The sequence below is a fragment of the Salvelinus fontinalis genome, chromosome 18 (genome assembly GCF_029448725.1).
Source record: "Salvelinus fontinalis isolate EN_2023a chromosome 18, ASM2944872v1, whole genome shotgun sequence".
NCBI classification, from domain to species: Eukaryota; Metazoa; Chordata; class Actinopteri; order Salmoniformes; family Salmonidae; genus Salvelinus; species Salvelinus fontinalis.
Genome location: NC_074682.1, coordinates 59475076 through 59501807, shown reverse-complemented (window position 1 = coordinate 59501807; position 26732 = coordinate 59475076). Strand labels below are relative to the sequence as shown.

The following is a 26732-nucleotide window of genomic DNA, read 5'->3' as shown; positions in this document are numbered from 1 at the left end:
CAATATTCCAAGAGCGAATGTAATGTAATTGTGGATATTCTCCAATATTCCAAGAGTGAATGTAATGTGATTGTGGATATTCTCCAATATTCCAAGAGTGAATGTAATGTGATTGTGGATATTCTCCAATATTCCAAGAGTGAATGTAATGTGATTGTGGATATTCTCCAATATTCTAAAAGTGAATGTAATGTAATTGTGGATATTCTCCAATATTCCAAGAGTGAATGTAATGTGATTGTGGATATTCTCCAAAGTGTAATTGCAGTAATTAACGGAGGATGGTTGAAGTGGCCATCACTAAAGAGATGGTTTCTCTATAGACAAATGTGTCATGGACTCCAGACCCAACTAACCAGGCTCTAATTTTCACTTATCAAACAATATCTGCTATCTAACCTGTGTTCTCTCATCACTGTAGTATTGTGTTCGGGCCTAGTCAGGACTCTAGCATGATAGACCGCTGTTTGTTCTGGGAAATGTACAAGATTGATTTAAATATTGACTGTTTAAAACCTAGACTTTATTTTGACCAGAGAGAGTGAGTCAAATGTCCCCCTTCTCGTCCCCCACCATGTTGACCTGCTTCTGTTTGTTCACATATTCATCAGTTTATATCTGCTTAGACTGTTCCCACACGGTTCATATTTCATTGGTTGGACAGGCTCATTGGAAACAGACTCCTTATTTTGAAAGCGTGTGGGGCAATGGCCGCAGAGAAACAGACTCCTTATTTTGAAAGCGTGTGGGGCAATGGCCGCAGAGAAACAGACTCTTATTTCAAAGGAGAGACTCTTACTTTGAAGGCACGTGGGGCAATACCAGAAGTCACCAACTTGTTCTTGCTCAGGTTAATCCACTCCAGGTTGGGGATGCCATTGAACGCCCCCATTGGGATGGTTGTGATGGCGTTACCTGCCGGGAAGTTAAGAGACATATTAATCTGAGGAATAACATGAATATCGTCCGTGCTGGGGATAGTATTTTCACCTCGATCATTAAGCCTGGACTCCATAGCCTGGTGTTATCGTGTTGTTAAATACTAGTGTTCAGAATGACTGGACTCCATAGCCTGGTGTTATCGTGTTGTTAAATACTAGTGTTCAGAATGACTGGACTCCATAGCCTGGTGTTATCGTGTTGTTAAATACTAGTGTTCAGAATGACTGGACTCCATAGCCTGGTGTTATCGTGTTGTTAAATACTAGTGTTCAGAATGACTGGACTCCATAGCCTGGTGTTATCGTGTTGTTAAATACTAGTGTTCAGAATGACTGGACTCCATAGCCTGGTGTTATCGTGTTGTTAAATACTAGTGTTCAGAATGACTAGACTCTATAGCCTGGTGTTATCGTGTTGTTAAATACTAGTGTTCAGAATGACTAGACTCTATAGCCTGGTGTTATCGTGTTGTTAAATACTAGTGTTCAGAATGACTAGACTCTATAGCCTGGTGTTATAGTGTTGTTAAATACTAGTGTTCAGAATGACTAGACTCCATAGCCTGGTGTTATAGTGTTGTTAAATACTAGTGTTCAGAATGACTGGACTCCATAGCCTGGTGTTATCGTGTTGTTAAATACTAGTGTTCAGAATGACTGGACTCCATAGCCTGGTGTTATCGTGTTGTTAAATACTAGTGTTCAGAATGACTGGACTCCATAGCCTGGTGTTATCGTGTTGTTAAATACTAGTGTTCAGAATGACTAGACTACATAGCCTGGTGTTATCGTGTTGTTAAATACTAGTGTTCAGAATGACTGGACTCCATAGCCTGGTGTTATAGTGTTGTTAAATACTAGTGTTCAGAATGACTAGACTACATAGCCTGGTGTTATCGTGTTGTTAAATACTAGTGTTCAGAATGACTAGACTCTATAGCCTGGTGTTATAGTGTTGTTAAATACTAGTGTTCAGAATGACTGGACTCCATAGCCTGGTGTTATAGTGTTGTTAAATACTAATGTTCAGAATGACTGGACTCCATAGCCTGGTGTTATCGTGTTGTTAAATACTAGTGTTCAGAATGACTAGACTCCATAGCCTGGTGTTATCGTGTTGTTAAATACTAGTGTTCAGAATGACTAGACTACATAGCCTGGTGTTATCGTGTTGTTAAATACTAGTGTTCAGAATGACTAGACTCCATAGCCTGGTGTTATCGTGTTGTTAAATACTAGTGTTCAGAATGACTGGACTCCATAGCCTGGTGTTATCGTGTTGTTAAATACTAGTGTTCAGAATGACTGGACTCCATAGCCTGGTGTTATCGTGTTGTTAAATACTAGTGTTCAGAATGACTAGACTCCATAGCCTGGTGTTATCGTGTTGTTAAATACTAGTGTTCAGAATGACTGGACTCCATAGCCTGGTGTTATAGTGTTGTTAAATACTAGTGTTCAGAATGACTAGACTACATAGCCTGGTGTTATCGTGTTGTTAAATACTAGTGTTCAGAATGACTAGACTCTATAGCCTGGTGTTATAGTGTTGTTAAATACTAGTGTTCAGAATGACTGGACTCCATAGCCTGGTGTTATAGTGTTGTTAAATACTAATGTTCAGAATGACTGGACTCCATAGCCTGGTGTTATCGTGTTGTTAAATACTAGTGTTCAGAATGACTAGACTCCATAGCCTGGTGTTATCGTGTTGTTAAATACTAGTGTTCAGAATGACTAGACTACATAGCCTGGTGTTATCGTGTTGTTAAATACTAGTGTTCAGAATGACTAGACTCCATAGCCTAGTGTTATCGTGTTGTTAAATACTAGTGTTCAGAATGACTGGACTCCATAGCCTAGTGTTATCGTGTTGTTAAATACTAGTGTTCAGAATGACTGGACTCCATAGCCTGGTGTTATCGTGTTGTTAAATACTAGTGTTCAGAATGACTAGACTCCATAGCCTGGTGTTATCGTGTTGTTAAATACTAGTGTTCAGAATGACTGGACTCCATAGCCTAGTGTTGTTAAGTACTAGTGTTCAGAATGGCTCTGTTGTACTTTCCATGACGACGTGTCCTGCAAGTCAAGACATGGTCCAAAAGCTCTCAAGCTCTCATAGTACGTACCATAATTATGCCAAGCCTCCATAATTGCAGTATATAAACCAACAAGCATGGGAAACTAATAAATCTATTCTCCAGTATTTATTTATTTTCTTCTTTAGTTTCTACTCCTATTAACTTTAGTCTCTGTGACCACATTAGGAATTACCATCACAACGACTAAACAAAAACACTACTCACTTCTCAGTTGAAGTCTCTGCATAGGGATTGGTTTTTGTGTTTTGGGTGATTTGTGAGTGAAATTTTTTGGTTTAGTGTCTTAACACGTTATATGATGGTGTGTTGTCTACCTTATGCAGCACACACGCAAGCACACACACAGCTGCCTTAAAGGAAAATTCCAACCAAATAACTATCGTTTGGTATTTGTTTAATTAGTAAATTGTTGATTTAGTCCCAAGATGTTTTACATGTCAGCAATCATATTTTCAAGATGTGTAACTTTCAAAGTACAGAAATACAGCCGGTAAAACGCAGCATCACATGATGCCGGCTGTATTTCTGTACTTTGAAAGTTACATATCTTGAAAACATATTGGAACTATATCAACAATTTACTAATTAAACATATACCAAATGATTGTTTTTTTTGGTTGGAGTTTTCCTTAAACTTCCTTAACTTCCTTAAACATCCTTAAACTTCCTTAACTTCCTTAAACATCCTTAAACTTCCTTGACTTCCTTAAGCTTCCTTAAACTTACCCTCCAGGCTCAGAGACTTGAGTTCAGGGATGTTCAGGGGGGGGAAGTTGGTCAGCTGGGCGTTCTCACACGTCACGATGACATCAGAGATATCACAACCCAACGGGAGTGTGTTCCCAGGTCTGCGTACCACCCCTCCCCACTCCTCTCCTCCATCCTCCTCTTGTTCCTCAGTGGGCTCGGCTAGGGGAGGTGTAAGGAGGTCCTCGTCGGTCTGCTCCCCTGGAAAAATCTGGAAAACATCTCCTCTCAACAGCCACTCCACGTCTTCCTCCTCCTGCTCCCTCTCCTCTTCTTCTTCCTCCTCTAGCTCCCTGAGTTTCTCCTTCAGGTCATCCTCGTGTCTCCTCCTCTCCTCCTCCAGCTTCCTTTCCTGCTCCTTCATGGCCACCTCTGCCTCCTCCTGCCTCTTCTCTGCCTCCTCCTTCTCCATCTGCAGCCGCTCTTCCTCGCGCCTCCTCTCTTCCTCGTGCCTCCTCTCCTCCTGCAGACTCCTCTCCTCCTGCAGACTCCTCTGTCTCTCAGCCTCCTCCTTCTTCTGTTTCTTCCTCCTCTTTTTCTCGGCGTCCTTCTTGAGAAGACGTGCCTCCTCCTCCCTGTGCTCCTCCTCCTCTCTCTTCAAGAGGAGTTCCATCTCGGCCTGGGAGCGGGGCACGGCGGGTTCAAGGTCAGGGTTCACATGGTCGCTGGGGTCGTTGGGAACTGGGGAATTGCCAGAGAAGTCAGGGACGTCACCACGGGCTGCTGGCCCAGCCAACCAGAACCGCAGAGTGTAAAGAGGAAAAGAGGAGAGAGATGGGATGGGATGGAGGGAAAGAGAATGGGATGGAGGGAGAGAGAGAGGGGCGAGGGATAGAGGGAAAGAGGGTGGGATGGAGGGAGAGAGGCGAGGGATGGAGGGAGAGAGGATGGGATGGAGGGAGAGAGGATGGGATGGAGGGAGAGAGGATGGGATGGAGGGAGAGAGGATGGGATGGAGGGAGAGAGGCGAGGGATGGAGGGAGAGAGGATGGGATGGAGGGAGAGAGGATGGGATGGAGGGAGAGAGGATGGGATGGAGGGAGAGAGGATGGGATGGAGGGAGAGAGGATGGGATGGAGGGAGAGAGGATGGGATGGAGGGAGAGAGGCGAGGGATGGAGGGAGAGAGGATGGGATGGAGGGAGAGAGGATGGGATGAAGGGAGAGAGGATGGGATGGAGGGAGAGAGGATGGGATGGAGGGAGAGAGGATGGGATGAAGGGAGAGAGGATGGGATGAAGGGAGAGAGGCAAGGGATGGAGGGAGAGACGAGGGATGGAATGGAGAGAGAGAGGCGAGGGATGGAGGGATAGATCCAGGAGAGAGGGATAGAATGGTGGAGGCATATTCATGTTACTACGGTAGTTAAGATTAGTACTACGGTAGTTAAGATTAGTACTACGGTAGTTAAGATAGTACTACGGTAGTTAAGATAGTACTACGGTAGTTAAGATTGGTACTACGGTCGTTAAGATAGTACTACGGTCGTTAAGATAGTACTACGGTAGTTAAGATAGTACTACGGTAGTTAAGATTAGTACTACGGTAGTTAAGATTAGTACTACGGTAGTTAAGATTAGTACTACGGTAGTTAAGATTAGTACTACGGTAGTTAAGATAGTACTACGGTAGTTAAGATAGTACTACGGTAGTTAAGATTGGTACTACGGTCGTTAAGATAGTACTACGGTCGTTAAGATAGTACTACGGTAGTTAAGATAGTACTACGGTAGTTAAGATTAGTACTACGGTAGTTAAGATTAGTACTACGGTAGTTAAGATTAGTACTACGGTAGTTAAGATTAGTACTACGGTAGTTAAGATTAGTACTACGGTAGTTAAGATTAGTACTACGGTAGTTAAGATTAGTACTACGGTAGTTAAGATTAGTACTACGGTAGTTAAGATTAGTACTACGGTAGTTAAGATTAGTACTACGGTAGTTAAGATTAGTACTACGGTAGTTAAGATTAGTACTACGGTAGTTAAGATTAGTACTACGGTAGTTAAGATTAGTACTACGGTAGTTAAGATTAGTACTACGGTAGTTAAGATTAGTACTACGGTAGTTAAGATTAGTACTACGGTAGTTAAGATTAGTACTACGGTAGTTAAGATTAGTACTACGGTAGTTAAGATTAGTACTACGGTAGTTAAGATTAGTACTACGGTAGTTAAGATTAGTACTACGGTAGTTAAGATTAGTACTACGGTAGTTAAGATTAGTACTACGGTAGTTAAGATTAGTACTACGGTAGTTAAGATAGTACTACGGTAGTTAAGATTAGTTAAGATAGTACTACGGTAGTTAAGATTAGTACTACGATAGTTAAGATTAGTACTACGGTAGTTAAGATTAGTACTACGGTAGTTAGATTAGTACTACGGTAGTTAGATTAGTACTACGGTAGTTAGATTAGTACTACGGTAGTTAAGATCAGTGAAGATGGCCAGTGAAACACCACAATAACAATATTAACAACAACTCCTACCTGTATCCATGCAGACAGGACAGCACTCCCCAGTGGGAGTGTAGGAGTAGTGACATCGTAGGTGGGGACAAATGATCTCGTCACAGACCACCTCCCCTCCACTACACAGACAGGTAACACACTGCTTGGGGGACCAGACGGCTTTCTCAAACATGGTGATGCCCTGGTACACACACTGGCCCTTTTTACCTGGACGGAGAGACGAGGGCAGAGGGGTTGATATCGTAGAGACAATCGTACATTCTGCGATCAGATATCAAATGATTGTGGCTGGAGTTTTTCCTAGTTGCAGCCTGACCTGGTCTAGGAGTCAGACCTCATTGACTTGTACTGTGATCCAATACAACAGGGTTTCTCAACTGGCTGTGATTTTGTTATTTATTTCCAGACAGAAAAACAAAATGTAAGAAATATATACTGAACAAAAATATAAATGCAAAATGCAACAATTTCTATAAGGAGCATTGGTGGCAAATCTGATGGCCGAATGGTAAAGAACATCTAGCCACTCGAGAGCACCCCTTACCTGCTGATCTATATATTATGTCTCTGTAATGTAGCATGGGTAGGATGGCCATCTGAATCAGGGTTAGTTTGGCAGCTGGGGTGAAAGAGGAGCGATTACGATAGAGGAAACCATGTCTAGATTTAACTTTAGCCTGCAGCTTTGATATGTGCTGAGAGAAGGACAGTGTACCGTCTAGCCATACTCCCAAGTACTTGTATGAGGTGACTACCTCAAGCTCTAAACCCTCAGAGGTAGTAATCACACCTGTGGGGAGAGGGGCATTCTTCTTACCAAACCACATGACCTTTGTTTTGGAGGTGTTCAGAACAAGATTAAGGGCAGGGAAAGTTTGTTGGACACTAAGAAAGCTTTGTTTTGGAGGTGTTCAGAACAAGGTTAAGGGTAGAGAAAGTTTGTTGGGCACTAAGAAAGCTTTGTTTTGGAGGTGTTCAGAACAAGGTTAAGGGTAGAGAAAGTTTGTTGGGCACTAAGAAAGCTTTGTTGTCGAGCGTTTAACACAACATCCGGGGAGGGGCCAGCTGAGTATAAGACTGTATCATCTGCATATAAATGGATGAGGGAGCTTCCTCCTGCCTGAGAAGAACGTGGGGCATTCCCTACTAAGCTCGTACAGTACATTGTTCCCTTTTGTTGAAGACATCTGCTGCCTGATTCAGTTCAGTAACTGTACAAATACACCAACCGTAATCAAACTGCTTAATTCATTGTTTGATTATATAGAAAATAAAAGGACTGAGCATAAGTCTAACATCTGGTACAGCAGAGAGGGGGGAGACAGAAATGGAGGGAGAGAGAGAGAGGGATTGAGAGAGAGAGAGGCGTAGTGGTGGACTAACCTGGGATAACATTGTAGTTAGACTGTCTCTCGTCAACACTCTTGTACGACTCAATGAATATAGACCCTCTGTCTCCTCCTGCGTTGGGTGGAAGACTCTCCAGCCTCGACCCTCTGTCTCCTCCTGCGTTGGGTGGAAGACTCTCCAGCCTCGACCCTCCGTCTCCTCCTGCGTTGGGAGGAAGACTCTCCAGCCACGACCCTTTGTCTCCTCCTGCGTTGGGAGGAAGACTCCCCAGCCTCGACCCTCCGTATCCTCCTGCGTTGGGAGGAAGACTCAACAGCCTCGACCCTCCGTATCCTCCTGCGTTGGGAGGAAGACTCCCCAGCCTCGTCAGACCCAGGGGGGGTTTCGACCTCTGATTGTCCCTGTTCCCCTTGCCTCTCCCTTTCCCGGGCCCTCCTGCCTTCCTCCTCTTTCCCCGTCCTAGTCCTACTCCCTGGGGCTGGTTGTGCTCTGCGCCCCCTGGCCCTCTCCTCCCGTTGCCCTGGCCTGCCAGCCCTCTTTGTTCCTGGGCCCCAGCTCCAGCCACCTCCAGATACAGGAAGACCAGGAGAGACAGAGAGAGGAGAACCCAGCGCTCCATAGCAGAACAGGAGTCTGTGTGTTACACTGGAACAAGACAAAGAGGGGTTTTAGATACTAGTAAAGCCCTTGATATAGAGAGCTGTGAGACACTACGTCCAAAATGGGACCCTATATAGTGCACTACTTTTTTTTTTACCTGGGTCTCTATATAACATGTAGCATGTCAAAGGTAGTGCACTATATTGGGAAAAGGGTGCTATGTAGGATACGGACATAATATGTAGTTTCTACATGCTCTAGCGTAGTAATAACAAGCCTCTGGTCTATAGTCCGAGTCAGACAGTAGACGGATTAGGCCAGGCACAAACCTCTCTCTGTCACCAGGGCTGTAATTCTGTAATGCTTACCTTTCACAGCTTTGTGAAGAGACTCCTTTAAATATGTGATGCAGCACATTTAGGATTTAGACTGAATAATGTTAAGTGTGTTGATTGACAAAGACGATGGCATGTTCACCCAGACAACAGCTGTTAATACAGGATTTACATCCATTCTGTCACCTAGACAACAGCTGTTAATACAGGATTTACATCCATCCTGTCACCTAGACAACAGCTGTTAATACAGGATTTACATCCATCCTGTCACCTAGACAACAGCTGTTAATACAGGATCTACATCCATCCTGTCACCTAGACAACAGCTGTTAATACAGGATCTACATCCATCCTGTCACCTAGACAACAGCTGTTAATACAGGATCTACATCCATCCTGTCACCTAGACAACAGCTGTTAATACAGGATCTACATCCATCCTGTCACCTAGACAACAGCTGTTAATACAGGATCTACATCCATCCCGTCACCTAGACAACAGCTGTTAATACAGGATCTACATCCATCCCGTCACCTAGACAACAGCTGTTAATACAGGATCTACATCCATCCCGTCACCTAGACAACAGCTGTTAATACAGGATCTACATCCATCCTGTCACCTAGACAACAGCTGTTAATACAGGATCTACATCCATCCTGTCACCTAGACAACAGCTGTTAATACAGGATTTACATCCATTCTGTCACCTAGACAACAGCTGTTAATACAGGATCTAGATCCATCCTGTCACCTAGACAACAGCTGTTAATACAGGATCTAGATCCATCCTGTCACCTAGACAACAGCTGTTAATACAGGATCTACATCCATCCTGTCACCTAGACAACAGCTGTTAATACAGGATCTAGATCCATCCTGTCACCTAGACAACAGCTGTTAATACAGGATCTAGATCCATCCTGTCACCTAGACAACAGCTGTTAATACAGGATCTACATCCATCCTGTCACCTAGACAACAGCTGTTAATACAGGATTTACATCCATTCTGTCACCTAGACAACAGCTGTTAATACAGGATCTAGATCCATCCTGTCACCTAGACAACAGCTGTTAATACAGGATCTACATCCATCCTGTCACCTAGACAACAGCTGTTAATACAGGATCTACATCCATCCTGTCACCTAGACAACAGCTGTTAATACAGGATCTACATCCATCCCGTCACCTAGACAACAGCTGTTAATACAGGATCTACATCCATCCCGTCACCTAGACAACAGCTGTTAATACAGGATCTACATCCATCCCGTCACCTAGACAACAGCTGTTAATACAGGATCTACATCCATCCTGTCACCTAGACAACAGCTGTTAATACAGGATCTACATCCATCCTGTCACCTAGACAACAGCTGTTAATACAGGATTTACATCCATTCTGTCACCTAGACAACAGCTGTTAATACAGGATCTAGATCCATCCTGTCACCTAGACAACAGCTGTTAATACAGGATCTACATCCATCCTGTCACCTAGACAACAGCTGTTAATACAGGATCTACATCCATCCTGTCACCTAGACAACAGCTGTTAATACAGGATCTAGATCCATCCTGTCACCTAGACAACAGCTGTTAATACAGGATCTACATCCATCCTGTCACCTAGACAACAGCTGTTAATACAGGATCTACATCCATCCTGTCACCTAGACAACAGCTGTTAATACAGGATTTACATCCATTCTGTCACCTAGACAACAGCTGTTAATACAGGATCTAGATCCATCCTGTCACCTAGACAACAGCTGTTAATACAGGATCTACATCCATCCTGTCACCTAGACAACAGCTGTTAATACAGGATTTACATCCATTCTGTCACCTAGACAACAGCTGTTAATACAGGATCTACATCCATCCTGTCACCTAGACAACAGCTGTTAATACAGGATCTACATCCATCCTGTCACCTAGACAACAGCTGTTAATACAGGATCTACATCCATCCTGTCACCTAGACAACAGCTGTTAATACAGGATTTACATCCATTCTGTCACCTAGACAACAGCTGTTAATACAGGATCTACATCCATCCTGTCACCTAGACAACGGCTGTTAATACAGGATCTACATCCATCCCGTCACCTAGACAACAGCTGTTAATACAGGATCTACATCCATTCTGTCACCTAGACAACGGCTGTTAATACAGGATCTACATCCATCCTGTCACCTAGACAACAGCTGTTAATACAGGATCTACATCCATCCTGTCACCTAGACAACAGCTGTTAATACAGGATCTACATCCATCCTGTCACCTAGACAACAGCTGTTAATACAGGATCTACATCCATCCCGTCACCTAGACAACAGCTGTTAATACAGGATCTACATCCATCCTGTCACCTAGACAACAGCTGTTAATACAGGATCTACATCCATCCTGTCACCTAGACAACAGCTGTTAATACAGAATCTACATCCATCCCGTCACCTAGACAACAGCTGTTAATACAGGATCTACATCCATCCCGTCACCTAGACAACAGCTGTTAATACAGGATCTACATCCATCCTGTCACCTAGACAACAGCTGTTAATACAGGATCTACATCCATCCCGTCACCTAGACAACAGCTGTTAATACAGGATCTACATCCATCCCGTCACCTAGACAACAGCTGTTAATACAGGATCTACATCCATCCTGTCACCTAGACAACAGCTGTTAATACAGGATCTACATCCATCCTGTCACCTAGACAACAGCTGTTAATACAGGATCTACATCCATCCTGTCACCTAGACAACAGCTGTTAATACAGGATCTACATCCATCCTGTCACCTAGACAACAGCTGTTAATACAGGATCTACATCCATCCTGTCACCTAGACAACAGCTGTTAATACAGGATCTACATCCATCCTGTCACCTAGACAACAGCTGTTATACAGGAGAATCAGACTTGTTTAGGATTGGTCTTTAGGCAGAGGAGAATCAGACTTGTTAAGGATTGGTCTTCATTTCCTCCAGACTACATGTAGGAAACTAGTTTATATTGTAAACAGATTCTGTAATATCTCAACTCTGTCCTCAACCGTCTTCTAGGTCTAGGACCATCCTGCAGATTGGTGGTGTGTGTATGTGTGTGAACATGCAGAAGGATGTCTTCACTCTTATCCCGAGAGAGAGAGAGACAGAGAGACAGAGAGAGAATGTCTGTACTGAGCCTCAGGCAGCCAGTCACTTTTATCCCAACAGACAGAGAGAGAGAGCATGTCTGTACTAGTGCACTACTTTTGACCAGGGCACTATTTATATTTTTATATTTTGTATTTATTATTGATCTCCATTAGTTCCTGCCAAGGCAGCAGCTACTCTTCCTGGAGTTTATTATGGATCCCCATTAGTTCCTGCCAAGGCAGCAGCTACTCTTCCTGGGGTTTATTATGGATCCCCATTAGTTCCTGCCAAGGCAGCAGTTACTCTTCCTGGGGTTTATTATGGATCCCCATTAGTTCCTGCCAAGGCAGCAGCTACTCTTCCTGGGGTTTATTATTGATCTCCATTAGTTCCTGCCAAGGCAGCAGCTACTCTTCCTGGGGTTTATTATGGATCCCCATTAGTTCCTGCCAAGGCAGCAGCTACTCTTCCTGGGGTTTATTATGGATCCCCATTAGTTCCTGCCAAGGCAGCAGCTACTCTTCCTGGGGTTTATTATTGATCTCCATTAGTTCCTGCCAAGGCAGCAGCTACTCTTCCTGGGGTTTATTATGGATCCCCATTAGTTCCTGCCAAGGCAGCAGCTACTCTTCCTGGGGTTTATTATGGATCCCCATTAGTTCCTGCCAAGGCAGCAGCTACTCTTCCTGGGGTTTACATAGAGTTAAAACATAACAATTCCCAACACATTACTACAATATTGCGCGTGTGTGTTTGTGTTCACAGTCGATGTTGTTCTGTAAGATGTAATTTTCAGTTTTTTAAATACCTACTTATCTGCCTGCGTTACTTGAATAATGTTCCATGTGGTCGCGGCTCTAGGTTCCATGTAGTCATGGCTCTAGGTTCCATGTAGTCATGGCTCTAGGTTCCATGTGGTCGCGGCTCTAGGTTCCATGTGGTCGCGGCTCTAGGTTCCATGTAGTCGCGGCTCTAGGTTCCATTTGGTCGCGGCTCTAGGTTCCATGTGGTCGCGGCTCTAGATTCCATGTGGTCGTGGCTCTAGGTTCCATGTAGTCACGGCTCTAGGTTCCATGTAGTCACGGCTCTAGGTTCCATGTAGTCGTGGCTCTAGGTTCCATGTAGTCATGGCTCTAGGTTCCATGTAGTCGTGGCTCTAGGTTCCATGTGGTCGTGGCTCTAGGTTCCATGTGGTCATGGCTCTAGGTTCCATGTGGTCATGGCTCTAGGTTCCATGTGGTCACGGCTCTAGGTTCCATGTGGTCACGGCTCTAGGTTCCATGTGGTCGCGGCTCTAGGTTCCATGTAGTCGCGGCTCTAGGTTCCATGTAGTCGCGGCTCTAGGTTCCATGTAGTCGTGGCTCTAGGTTCCATGTAGTCGTGGCTCTAGGTTCCATGTGGTCGTGGCTCTAGGTTCCATGTAGTCACGGCTCTAGGTTCCATGTAGTCACGGCTCTAGGTTCCATGTGGTCACGGCTCTAGGTTCCATGTAGTCGTGGCTCTAGGTTCCATGTAGTCGTGGCTCTAGGTTCCATGTGGTCGCGGCTCTAGGTTCCATGTGGTCACGGCTCTAGGTTCCATGTAGTCGTGGCTCTAGGTTCCATGTCACGGCTCTAGGTTCCATGTGGTCACGGCTCTAGGTTCCATGTAGTCGCGGCTCTAGGTTCCATGTAGTCATGGCTCTAGGTTCCATTTGGTCGCGGCTCTAGATTCCATGTAGTCGTGGCTCTAGATTCCATGTAGTCGTGGCTCTAGGTTCCATGTAGTCGTGGCTCTAGGTTCCATGTAGTCACGGCTCTAGGTTCCATGTAGTCACGGCTCTAGGTTCCATGTGGTCGTGGCTCTAGGTTCCATGTGGTCGTGGCTCTAGGTTCCATGTAGTCACGGCTCCAGGTTCCATGTAGTCGCGGCTCTAGGTTCCATGTGGTCGCGGCTCTAGGTTCCATGTAGTCGTGGCTCTAGGTTCCATGTAGTCATTGCTCTAGGTTCCATGTGGTCACGGCTCTAGGTTCCATGTAGTCGCGGCTCTAGGTTCCATGTAGTCATGGCTCTAGGTTCCATTTGGTCGCGGCTCTAGATTCCATGTAGTCGTGGCTCTAGGTTCCATGTAGTCGTGGCTCTAGGTTCCATGTAGTCACGGCTCTAGGTTCCATGTAGTCACGGCTCTAGGTTCCATGTAGTCACGGCTCTAGGTTCCATGTGGTCGTGGCTCTAGGTTCCATGTAGTCGCGGCTCCAGGTTCCATGTAGTCGCGGCTCTAGGTTCCATGTGGTCGCGGCTCTAGGTTCCATGTAGTCACGGCTCTAGGTTCCATGTGGTCACGGCTCTAGGTTCCATGTGGTCATTGCTCTAGGTTCCATGTGGTCGTGGCTCTAGGTTCCATGTGGTCGTGGCTCTAGGTTCCATGTAGTCGTGGCTCTAGGTTCCATGTAGTCGTGGCTCTAGGTTCCATGTAGTCGTGGCTCTAGGTTCCATGTAGTCGTGGCTCTAGGTTCCATGTAGTCGTGGCTCTAGGTTCCATGTAGTCACGGCTCTAGGTTCCATGTAGTCATGGCTCTAGGTTCCATGTAGTCATTGCTCTAGGTTCCATGTAGTCGTGGCTCTAGGTTCCATGTAGTCGTGGCTCTAGGTTCCATGTGGTCACGGCTCTAGGTTCCATGTAGTCACGGCTCGAGGTTCCATATAGTCGTGGCTCTATGTAGTACTGGCCTTAGGGTGCACTATAAATCAAGTCAAATTGTATTGCTCACATACACAGATGTTACTGTGGGTGTAGCAAAATGCTTGTGAAGGGAATAGGTTGCACTATAAAGGGAATATAGTGCACTATAAAGGGAATATAGTGCACTATAAAGGGAATAAGGGGATAGGGTGCCATTTGGGAAGCAGCCTCAGCAGTCAGTCATAAACCGGCCCTGGAACTGAAGCATTAAACCCTCCTTCCACTCAGAGGAGAAGAAAAGGAGAGGGGAGAGAGAATGAGAGGGGAGAGAGAATGAGAGGGGAGAAGGAGAGGGGAGGAGAAGGAGAGGGGAGGAGAAGGAGAGGGGAGAGGAGAAGGAGAGGGGAGAGGAGAGGAGAGGAGAAGGAGAGGGGAGAGAGAAGGGGAGAGGAGAAGGGGAGGGGAGAGAGAAGGGAGGAGAAGGGAGGGGAGAGGAGAAGGAGAGGAGAGAAAGAGAAGGGAGAGGAGAGGGGAGGGGAAAGGGAGAGAAGGAGGGGGGGGAAGAGAGAAGGGGAAAGAAAAGAGTGGAAAACATTGTGATTAACGTGACCCTCTGGATGACTAGGCTCACATGGAGAAACTCTATACAAACAGAAGAGAAGAGGGAGGGACAGAGAGAGGAAGGAGGGAGGGAGGGAGGGAGGGAAAGGGTGGGGAGGGAGGGAAAGGGTGGGGGGGGAGGGAAAGGGTGGGGGGGAAGAGGGAGGGAGTTTACTGAACTAAAAATAATCTACAGGAGAGGATGAGACTGAATGAAACCATTTTTATACTAATAATGATGTCGCCACAGTTTGGCTGTGGAGTTTTCAGTCTCTTTCCAAGCTGTCAGGTAACCATCTTAACCAAAGCTTTTAATAGTGGGGTGTTTTCACGTCTTACTGAACAGTTGGATAGGATTTAATGCTGACAGTTAGGACTAGGAATGCATTTGTTGATATAGAAAGGGGGTAGAGGAAATGAAGATCCCAGATGAACGATTAGCTTCTAACAAAAATAAACAACAAGGGAACACTTTCAAACCTGTTTTACTAACATGGCAGGAAAAAGTTGATACTCTGACTGGACATGAATGCAGTCCAGGAATCATCAGTCTACCCCCCCGCCCTTCACCCCCCCAAACACAGAACACCTCCCTCACTGAGGTGCTCAAACACAGAACACCTCCCTCACTGAGGTGCTCAAACACAGAACACCTCCCTCACTGAGGTACTCAAACACAGAACACCTCCCTCACTGACCTACTCAAACACAGAACACCTCCCTCACTGACCTACTCAAACACAGAACACCTCCCTCGCTGACCTACTCAAACACAGAACACCTCCCTCACTGACCTACTCAAACACAGAACACCTCCCTCACTGACCTACTCAAACACAGAACACCTCCCTCACTGACCTACTCAAACACAGAACACCTCCCTCACTGACCTACTCAAACACAGAACACCTCCCTCACTGACCTACTCAAACACAGAACACCTCCCTCACTGACCTACTCAAACACAGAACACCTCCCTCACTGAGGTACTCAAACACAGAACACCTCCCTCACTGACCTACTCAAACACAGAACACCTCCCTCACTGACCTACTCAAACACAGAGCACCTCCCTCGCTGACCTACTCAAACACAGAACACCTCCCTCACTGACCTACTCAAACACAGAGCACCTCCCTCGCTGACCTACTCAAACACAGAACACCTCCCTCACTGACCTACTCAAACACAGAACACCTCCCTCACTGACCTACTCAAACACAGAGCACCTCCCTCGCTGACCTACTCAAACACAGAACACCTCCCTCACTGACCTACTCAAACACAGAACACATTGAACTTAATGACTAGCTATAGTTAAAGCGGAACAAGTAGTGAGACAACTCAGTATACATTACCAACGTGTTGCAGAATGTCTGTCTGTTGCAACGCCAAGTTATTTCCTCCCTCTTCCAAACCAGCTGTCGGACAGTGTCCTCTCCTCTCTGCAGGCTCTGAGCTGCCGAGGAGATAAATGTTTTAAACAGACAGAGAGGAAGCCTGTTATGCTCCGCTCACAGAAGCCCGGGGATGCCAAGCCTTGCCTAACAGAAGACATGTTTTAGAAGTCTGTAAAGCTGTAGCATCAGAGAGAGAGCAGGTCACTTAAAAGACTAGAAAATACACGAAGACAGTGTTGAGAGAGGTCATTTTCTCTTGTAATTACTAGGCGAGCTGACACAGTGGTGGTGTTTGGTACACTACTCTGCAACAGAGGTGTAGCTTTACCCCTATAGCTTGTCATTATCCAGTCTGCAGACTGCACCGCCACTAACCAGTCTGCAGACTGCACCGCCTCTAACAAGTCCGCAGACTGCACTGCCACTAACCAGTCTGCAGACTGCACCGCCTCTAACCAGACTGCAGACTGCACCGCCACTATCCAGTCTGCAGACTGCACCGCCTCTAACCAGACTGCAGACTGCACCGCCACTAACCAGTCTGCAGACTGCACCGCCTCTAACCAGTCTGCAGACTGAACCGCCTCTAACCAGACTGCACCGCCACTAACCAGTCTGCAGACTGCACCGCCACTAACCAGTCTGCAGACTGCACCGCCTCTATCCAGTCTGCACCGTCTCTAACCAGTCTGCAGACTGCACCGCCACTAACCAGTCTGCACCGTCTCTAACCAGTCTGCAGACTGCACCGCCACTAACCAGTCTGCAGACTGCACCGCCACTAACCAGTCTGCAGTCTGCACCGTCTCTAACCAGTCTGCACCGCCTCTAATCATTCTGCAGACTGCACCGCCACTAACCAGTCTGCAGACTGCACCGCCACTAACCAGTCTGCAGACTGCACCGCCTCTAACCAGTCTGCAGACTGCACCGCCACTAACCAGTCTACAGACTGCACCGCCTCTAACCAGTCTGCAGTCTGCACCGCCTCTAACCAGTCTGCAGACTGCACCGCCTCTAACCAGTCTGCAGACTGAACCGCCTCTAACCAGACTGCACCGCCACTAACCAGTCTGCAGACTGCACCGCCACTAACCAGTCTGCAGACTGCACCGCCACTAACCAGTCTGCACCGCCTCTAACCAGTCTGCACCGCCTCTAACCAGTCTGCAGATTGCACCGCCACCTGTCACCAGAATATAGGACAGAAATGTACACGTCTTGGGGGGGGGGGGGGGTTCCCCCAAATGGCACCTTATTCCCTATATAGGGCCCTGATGAAAAGTAGTGCACTATATAGGGAATAGGGCCCTGATGAAAAGTAGTGCACTATATAGGGAATAGGGCACTGATGTAAAGTAGTGCACTATATAGGGAATAGGGCCCTGATGAAAAGTAGTGCACTATATAGGGAATAGGGCCCTGATGTAAAGTAGTGCACTATATAGGGAATAGGGCCCTGATGAAAAGTAGTGCACTATATAGGGAATGTGGTGCCCTTTCAGACGCAGGGTTCAACATCCTTAGTGGCTGATGTGTCATGGAGAGATGGGAAAGACAGTCTACTCTGTCCTGGTCTGGGACCCAGGCATGTTTTCTGCAGTTTTAGTGGCTAGTTTAGTGGTAGGAAGATATTTGTTACCCAATGAGAGTGATGTCCAGCCCCTTTTCCTCTCATCCCTAGTGGGAGGATACCGTGGACTAGTAATGTATTGGAGGTTTGTCTTTCTGCCAGGAGAGATGTCATCTTCTGGCAGAGTTGGCGGAAAACATCCAAATATCTGGTGTATATATACAAAAGTATGTGGACACCCCTTCAAAGCAATGGATTTGGCTATTTCAGCCTCAACCGTTGCTGACGGGTGTATAAAATCAAGCACACAGTCATGCGATCTCCATAGACAAACATTGTCAGTAAAATGGCCCCTTACTGAAGCGCTCAGTGACTTTCAATGTGGCCTCGTCATAGGATGCCAAGTCAGTTTGCTAAATATTTGCACCTGCTAGAGCTGTGATTGTGAAGTGGAAATGTCTGGGAGCAACAACGGCTCAGCCGCGAAGTGATAGGCAACACAAGCTCACAGAACGGGACCGCCGAGAGCTGAAGAGCATAAAAATCCTCTGTCCTCGGTTGCAACACTCACTACTGAGTTCCAAACTGCCTCTGGAAGCAACGTCAGCACAAGAACTGTTCGTCGGGAGCTTCATGAAATGGGTTTCCATGGTCGAGCAGCCTCACACAAGCCTAAGATCACCATGAGCAATGCCAAGCGTCGGCTGGAGTGGTGTAAAGCTCGCCACCATTGGACTCTGAAGCAGTGGAAACGCGTTCTCTGGAGTGATTAATCACGCTTCACCATCTGGCAGTCCGACAGATGAATCTGGGTTTGGAGGATGCCAGGGGAACGCTACCTGCCCCAATGCATAGTGCCAACTGTAAAGTTTGGTGGAGGAGGAATAATGGTCTGGGGCTGTTTTTCATGGCGCAGGCCCCTTAGTTCCAGTGAAGGGAAATCTTAACGCTACAGCGTACAATGACATTCTAGACAATTCTGTGCTTCCAACTTTGTGGCAACAGTTTGGGGAAGGCCCTTTCCTGTTCCAGCATGACAATGCCCACGTGCACAAAGCGAGGTCCATACAGAAATGGTGAGATCGATGTGGAAGAACTTCACTGGCCTGCACAGAGCCCTGACCTCAACCCCCATCAAACACCTTTTGAGCCCTGACCTGGTCAGTCCCCCCCAGACCTGGTCAGTCCCCCCCCAGACCTGGTCAGTCCCCCCCAGACCTAGTCAGTCCCCCCCCAGACCTGGTCAGTCCCCCCCCTAGACCTGGTCAGTCCCCCCCCCAGACTTGGTCAGTCCCCCCCCCCCCAGACCTGGTCAGTCCTCCAGACCTGGTCAGTCCCCCCCAGACCTGGTCAGTCCCCCCCCCAGACCTGGTCAGTCCCCCCCCCAGACCTGGTCAGTCCCCCCCCCAGACCTGGTCAGTCCCCCCCCCAGACCTGGTCAGTCCTCCCCCCAGACCTGGTCAGTCCTCCCCCCAGACCTGGTCAGTCCCCAGACCTGGTCAGTCCTCCCCCCAGACCTGGTCAGTCCCCAGACCTGGTCAGTCCCCCAGACCTGGTCAGTCCCCCAGACCTGGTCAGTCCCCCAGATCTCTACCGTATAGAGCATAATGGGATGAGATGGAACGGGCTGTTGGCAGCATGAATGTACCACCATCTGCAGCAACTGTGTGATGTCATCATGACCAACATCCCTGTGGAACGTTTCCAACACCTTGTAGAATAATTCAGGCATTTTTTTAACTGTTATTTAACTAGGCTAGTCAGTTAAGAACAAATTATTGGCAAAGGGGTGTCCAACCCGGTACTATATTGTTGTACCTAATAAACTGTCCACTGAGTGTGTATGTTTCAGGTGATTTTGCCATGTGATTCATTTCTACCGAGGATCTTCAGAACAGTGGAGAACAGAAACGTAACAGAATGACTGGAGCATAGAGCTAACCGGTGCTATGGAAGGCTAGGGTACTCAGAGCTAACCGGTGCTATGGAAGGCTAGGGTACTCAGAGCTAACCGGTGCTAATGAAGGCTAGGGTACTCAGAGCTAACCGGTGCTATGGAAGGCTAGGGTACTCAGAGCTAACCGGTGCTATGGAAGGCTAGGGTACTCAGAGCTAACCGGTGCTATGGAAGGCTAGGGTACTCAGAGCTAACCGGTGCTATGGAAGGCTAGGGTACTCAGAGCTAACCGGTGCTATGGAAGGCTAGGGTACTCAGAGCTAACCGGTGCTATGGAAGGCTAGGGTACTCAGAGCTAACCGGTGCTATGGAAGGCCAGGGTTGGGTACTCAGTGACTGGAGCATAGAGCTAACCGGTGCTATGGAAGGCTAGGGTTGGGTACTCAGTGACTGGAGCATAGAGCTAACCAGTGCTATGGAAGGCTAGGGTTGGGTACTCAGTGACTGGAGCATAGAGCTAACCGGTGCTATGGAAGGGTTGGGTACTCAGTGACTGGAGCATAGAGCTAACCAGTGCTATGGAAGGCTAGGGTTGGGTACTCAGTGACTGGAGCATAGAGCTAACCGGTGCTATGGAAGGGTTGGGTACTCAGTGACTGGAGCATAGAGCTAACCGGTGCTATGGAAGGCTAGGGTTGGGTACTCAGTGACTGGAGCATAGAGCTAACCGGTGCTATGGAAGGGTTGGGTACTCAGTGACTGGAGCATAGAGCTAACCGGTGCTATGGAAGGCTAGGGTTGGGTACTCAGTGACTGGAGCATAGAGCTAACCGGTGCGTTGGAAGGCCAGGGTTGGGTACTCAGTGACTGGAGCATAGAGCTAACCGGTGCAATGGAAGGCTAGGGTACTCAGTGACTGGAGCATAGAGCTAACCAGTGCTATGGAAGGCCAGGGTTGGGTACTCAGTGACTGGAGCATAGAGCTAACCAGTGCTATGGAAGGCCAGGGTTGGGTACTCAGTGACTGGAGCATAGAGCTAACCGGTGCTATGGAAGGGTTGGGTACTCAGTGACTGGAGCATAGAGCTAACCGGTGCTATGGAAGGCTAGGGTTGGGTACTCAGTGACTGGAGCATAGAGCTAACCGGTGCTATGGAAGGGTTGGGTACTCAGTGACTGGAGCATAGAGCTAACCGGTGCTATGGAAGGCTAGGGTTGGGTACTCAGTGACTGGAGCATAGAGCTAACCGGTGCGTTGGAAGGCCAGGGTTGGGTACTCAGTGACTGGAGCATAGAGCTAACCGGTGCAATGGAAGGCTAGGGTACTCAGTGACTGGAGCATAGAGCTAACCAGTGCTATGGAAGGCCAGGGTTGGGTACTCAGTGACTGGAGCATAGAGCTAACCAGTGCTATGGAAGGCCAGGGTTGGGTACTCAGTGACTGGAGCATAGAGCTAACCAGTGCTATGGAAGGCCAGGGTTGGGTACTCAGTGACTGGAACATAGAGCTAACCAGTGCTATGGAAGGCCAGGGTTGGGTACTCAGTGACTGGAGCATAGAGCTAACCAATGCTATGGAAGGCCAGGGTTGGGTACTCAGTGACTGGAGCATAGAGCTAACCGGTGCTATGGAAGGTTAGGGTTGGGCACTCAGTGACTGGAGCATAGAGCTAAGCAGTGCTATGGAAGGGTTGGGTACTCAGATGCTAGAGGTGTGTTAGTGGCTACGTTGCATCGACACTGTGTGTGTGTGTGAGCTTAGACTGGCTTCTGCAATGTTACTACTACTGCTGCTACTACTAATACTGCATCTGCTACAGCTACTACTACTTCTGCTACTATTGCTACTACTACTACTATTGCTACTGCTACTACTACAGCTGCTACTACTACTACTACTAGTACTGCTGCTACTCTACTACTACTACTACAGCTACTACTACTACTGCTACTACTACTACTACAGCTACTACTACTACTACTACTACTACTACAACTATTACTGCTGCTACTCTACTACTACTACTACTACTACAGCTACTACTACAACTATTACTACTACAGCTACTACTACTACTGCAGCTACTACTACTACTACTACTACTACTGCTACAGCTACTACTACTACTACTGCTACTACAGCTACTACTACTTCTGCTACTACTATTACTGCTGCTACTACTTTTACTGCTGCTACTACTGCTACTACCAGTACTGCTACTACTACTACTACTACTGCTGCTACTCTACTACTACTCTACTACTACTACTACTGCTGCTACTCTACTACTACGAGGAGCTCCAGCCTTTCTCTTTGCAAATTACTGAGCCGACTGTGCCCTCTCCTTCCCCAAGAAAAGAACACATGCAAATCGTAGTTTGTCCAAATAACCATTGATGAAAAGCCGGAACTACTGTTGCTCATTATTCCACACATCCTATTCCTTCCCGATTCTACGGTACCAGTTATGTTTACACAGATCAGTCCATAACAGATCACCTGGAGTTTATTCACTTCTGGATGCTGATTGGCTGAAAGCAGTTGGTATATCAGACATTATAAACTGGGTGGTTCGAGCCCTGAATTCTGATTGGCTGACAGCCGTGGTATATCAGACAGTATACCACGGGTATGACATAACATGTATTTTTACTGCTCTAATCACGAGGGCATCAGTTTATAATAGACTTGTTTACTGGTGTAATTATGATGCTAATCAGTTTAATAGACTTGTTTACTGGTGTAATTATGATGCTAATCAGTTTAATAGACTTGTTTACTGGTGTAATTATGATGCTAATCAGTTTAATAGACTTGTTTACTGGTGTAATTATGAAGCTAATCAGTTTAATAGACTTGTTTACTGGTGTAATTATGAAGCTAATCAGTTTAATAGACTTGTTTACTGGTGTAATTATGATGCTAATCAGTTTAATAGACTTGTTTACTGGTGTAATTATGAAGCTAATCAGTTTAATAGACTTGTTTACTGGTGTAATTATGATGCTAATCAGTTTAATAGACTTGTTTACTGGTGTAATTATGATGCTAATCAGTTTAATAGACTTGTTTACTGGTGTAATTATGATGCTAATCAGTTTAATAGACTTGTTTACTGGTGTAATTATGATGCTAATCAGTTTAATAGACTTGTTTACTGGTGTAATTATGATGCTAATCAGTTTATAATAGACTTGTTTACTGGTGTAATTACGTTAGTAATCAGTTTAATAGACTTGTTTACTGGTGTAATTATGATGCTAATCAGTTTATAATAGACTTGTTTACTGGTGTAATTATGATGCTAATCAGTTTAATAGACTTGTTTACAGGTGTAAATACGTTAGTAATCAGTTTTTAATAGCAATAAGGCACCTCAGGGGCTTGTGGTATATGGTGAATATACCACGGCTAAGGGCTGCACTCTGCATTGCGTCGTTCATTAGAACAGCCTTTAACCGTAGTATATTCACCATATACCACAAGCCCCTGAGATGTCGTGTTGCTCAATTATACGGTCTGGTATCTGACCTTGACGATATGGAACATCTGAAATCTTAACATTTACCATCACAGCCTGAGGATGGACCTCCTTACCGAATGAGATGGAACTTAATTAGTATTTGAACATTGATCTCAAACGGTTTCTCTCTCTCTCTCTTCCAGGAGAAGTATCCACGTGTGGTCAGTTTACCCGGAGGCTGCAGGGCCGAGACCATGCAGATCAAGTCACCTAAACTAGCCGGGTAATCTGTCACTCTTTATCTATAGCTCAAGATAACGGTAGCCACTCTGTAACGTCTTTGATTGGCTGATACGAGAGATCCACAGTGGCGCTAACAGAGTTGTGATTGGATCCAGGTGTGCTCTGACTGTCTACTGGAGCATTGAGGTGACCAATGAGGGGGATGTCACACCCAAGATAGACCTCCTTACCAAGATGCCTGAGAAGGGTGAGACAATGTTGAAATAACTCCCGTCACAATAATCTCTTACCTTTTCGAACGGATCAGAAAGTGAAATCAAACAACTGTGCTTTTCAAATCATAATGAGACCAACCGGTATTACTACAACATATTTCTAGCAAGCACCTGATATCACAACTATAAAGATTGTTTTTGTTTTTCAGTGCTCGAGATGGACAGCAGGAAGGTGATCGAGAATGCCCCCGACTCCTTCCAGAGTCTTCTGAGGATCCTCGGAGCGGAGGCTTCTATTGACACTGTAATACAGTCCGTGGCCGTTTAACACGCCTGTAACTGGGTCACATTCCGTTGGCAAAACATTATTCATGCCATTTCTATCTGCAATGTTCAGAGTAGAAAGAAATGAGTCCCTTACTCTACCTGTCAGAGATATGTTTGTTCTATATTTCTATCTGAACATGGCCCTGGGTTGTGTTCAGTAGACACCGAACAGAAGAAAACATTCAATACTTGTCCAATAACAACTGCTTATTTTCCATTGCTGCTTTGTACCCTGATACACACAGCCTTGCTATAAAAGTCAGGACAATCCATGTCTGAAAGGGTCACTTAATTTGTATAGTTTGAAAATACTGATTGTTGCATTATTTGAGCTTAAAATATTACATATTGGTTATTGGAATTGTTAAAACAAATATATATTTTCAATATGTCTCTTCCATTTCTGTTTGGAAATGCCCTTGAATCAAACCAAAACATGTCGTTTCTTTGACTTTAAAGAATATTTCTCTCAAAACTAAAAAAAAAATTGTCTGGAGACTTGGTCAAGAATCCCCCAGAACCCACATTCTCTGTCATCAGTTTATTAAATATAAACAATTCTTTACTCTCAAACATTTATAAATATCTGTTAATGCCATCTGTATGTATACATGTCAATATAGCATTAGTTGAAGATCTAGAAAAATAAAAAGAATTTAAATACAAAATGCTAAATAGCAATGTCATTTTTTTTATACTGTACACACAAGTGTTATCGCTTTGGTCTCACAGTGTTCTCTCTTAGGTCTCTCAGTGCGTGTGATTTAGTTTTAAAGTGTTCCCTACATAAAAAGCCTCTACTTTTCATCAGAGTCCTATTTCATTTAACCAGGTAAGTCAGTTAAGAACAAATTCTTATTTTACAATGACGGCCTACCTCAGATGACGCTGGGGGGGGGGGCTCTAGTCAAAAGTAGTGCGCTATATAGGGCTCTAGTCAAAAGTAGTGCGCTATATAGGGCTCTAGTCAAAAGTAGTGCACTATATAGGGCTCTAGTCAAAAGTAGTGCGCTATATAGGGCGCCATTTGCGATAAATCCGTGTTGGTTAATCCAGTCATAAATTGTTATTCAGATCAGTGGTTTGCTTCTCTATGTTACTGGGTCTGCACCCTGTGGCCTATGGATCCTGGTGAAAAATAGTGCACTAGATAGGGAATAGAGTGCCATTTGAGACACAAACCCTGGGAGATATGCCCACCGTCTGCTCCTACAGCAGGGGGGGGGGGGTTCAACCTCTCCTCAGGGACCCCCCCCTGCCGTTCCATGTGTTTGATATATTGCAGAGCTTGCACACCCCAGTCAACCCTGATGAGAGGTTTGAAAAGCACAACTTGATTAAGTGGAAGACCCATTTCATGTAACAGGGCAAGTATTTCTCTCTGAAACCTTATAAAAGCATCTTCATTTCTCCGGGCAAGTCCCAACACGACAGATATTCAAGTCAGACATTTTAGGTTTAGGCCCCTCTCTCTGGAGGAGACACCCTTTAGATACTACCCCCCCCCCCCTCTCACTGGATGAGACACCCTTTAGATACTACCCCCCCCCCCCTCTCACTGGAGGAGTCACCCTTTAGATACTACCCCCCCCCCCCCCCCTCACTGGAGGAGACACCCTTTAGATACTACCCCCCCCCTCTCACTGGAGGAGACACCCTTTAGATACTACCCCCCCCCCCTCACTGGAGGAGACACCCTTTAGATACTACCCCCCCCCCCCCCCCCTCTCACTGGAGGAGACACCCTTTAGATACTACCCCCCCCTCTCTGGAGGAGACACCCTTTAGATACTACCCCCCCCTCTCACTGGAGGAGACACCCTTTAGATACTACACCCCCCCCCCTCTCACTGGATGAGACACCCTTTAGATACTACCCCCCCCCCCTCTCACTGGAGGAGACACCCTTTAGATACTACACCCCCCCCCCTCTCACTGGATGAGACACCCTTTAGATACTACCCCCCCCCCCCCCTCTCACTGGAGGAGACACCCTTTAGATACTACTACTACCCCCCCCCCTCTCACTGGAGGAGACACCCTTTAGATACTACCCCCCCTCACTGGAGGAGACACCCTTTAGATACTACCCCCCCCCCCCCCCCCTCTCACTGGAGGAGACACCCTTTAGATACTACCCCCCCCTCTCTGGAGGAGACACCCTTTAGATACTACCCCCCCCCTCTCACTGGAGGAGACACCCTTTAGATACTACACCCCCCCCCCTCTCACTGGATGAGACACCCTTTAGATACTACCCCCCCCCCCCTCTCACTGGAGGAGACACCCTTTAGATACTACACCCCCCCCCTCTCACTGGATGAGACACCCTTTAGATACTACCCCCCCCCCCCCCTCTCACTGGAGGAGACACCCTTTAGATACTACTACTACCCCCCCCCCCTCTCACTGGAGGAGACACCCTTTAGATACTACCCCCCCTCACTGGAGGAGACACCCTTTAGATACTACCCCCCCCCCCTCTCACTGGAGGAGACACCCTTTAGATACTACCCCCCCCCCTCTCACTGGAGGAGACACCCTTTAGATACTACCCCCACCCCCCCCCCCTCTCTGGAGGAGACACCCTTTAGATACTACTACTACCCCCCCCCCCCTCTCACTGGAGGAGACA

At 46.5% G+C, this 26732-nt stretch overlaps 2 protein-coding genes across 3 annotated transcripts in view; one reads left to right on the top strand and one right to left on the bottom strand.

Moving 5' to 3' along the window:
• Positions 1-16611, bottom strand: part of ecm2 (extracellular matrix protein 2, female organ and adipocyte specific) — a 30887-nt gene extending 14276 nt beyond the window's left edge. The window contains exons 1-5 of the mRNA XM_055869944.1: positions 16337-16611; positions 7650-8261; positions 6285-6473; positions 3773-4474; positions 800-915 (exon numbers count right to left, since the gene is read on the bottom strand). Coding sequence (XP_055725919.1) covers positions 800-915; positions 3773-4474; positions 6285-6473; positions 7650-8235 — 1593 coding nt within the window. The 5' untranslated portion in view covers positions 8236-8261; positions 16337-16611. The remainder of the gene's footprint in view (positions 1-799; positions 916-3772; positions 4475-6284; positions 6474-7649; positions 8262-16336) is intronic.
• Positions 1-24923, top strand: part of cenpp (centromere protein P) — a 156730-nt gene extending 131807 nt beyond the window's left edge. For both annotated transcript variants that reach the window (XM_055869947.1, XM_055869948.1), the window contains 3 exons: positions 23516-23595; positions 23711-23802; positions 23980-24923. In XM_055869947.1, the coding sequence (XP_055725922.1) occupies positions 23516-23595; positions 23711-23802; positions 23980-24098 (291 nt within the window). In that variant the 3' untranslated portion in view covers positions 24099-24923. The remainder of the gene's footprint in view (positions 1-23515; positions 23596-23710; positions 23803-23979) is intronic.
• The last annotated feature ends 1809 nt before the right edge of the window (positions 24924-26732 follow it).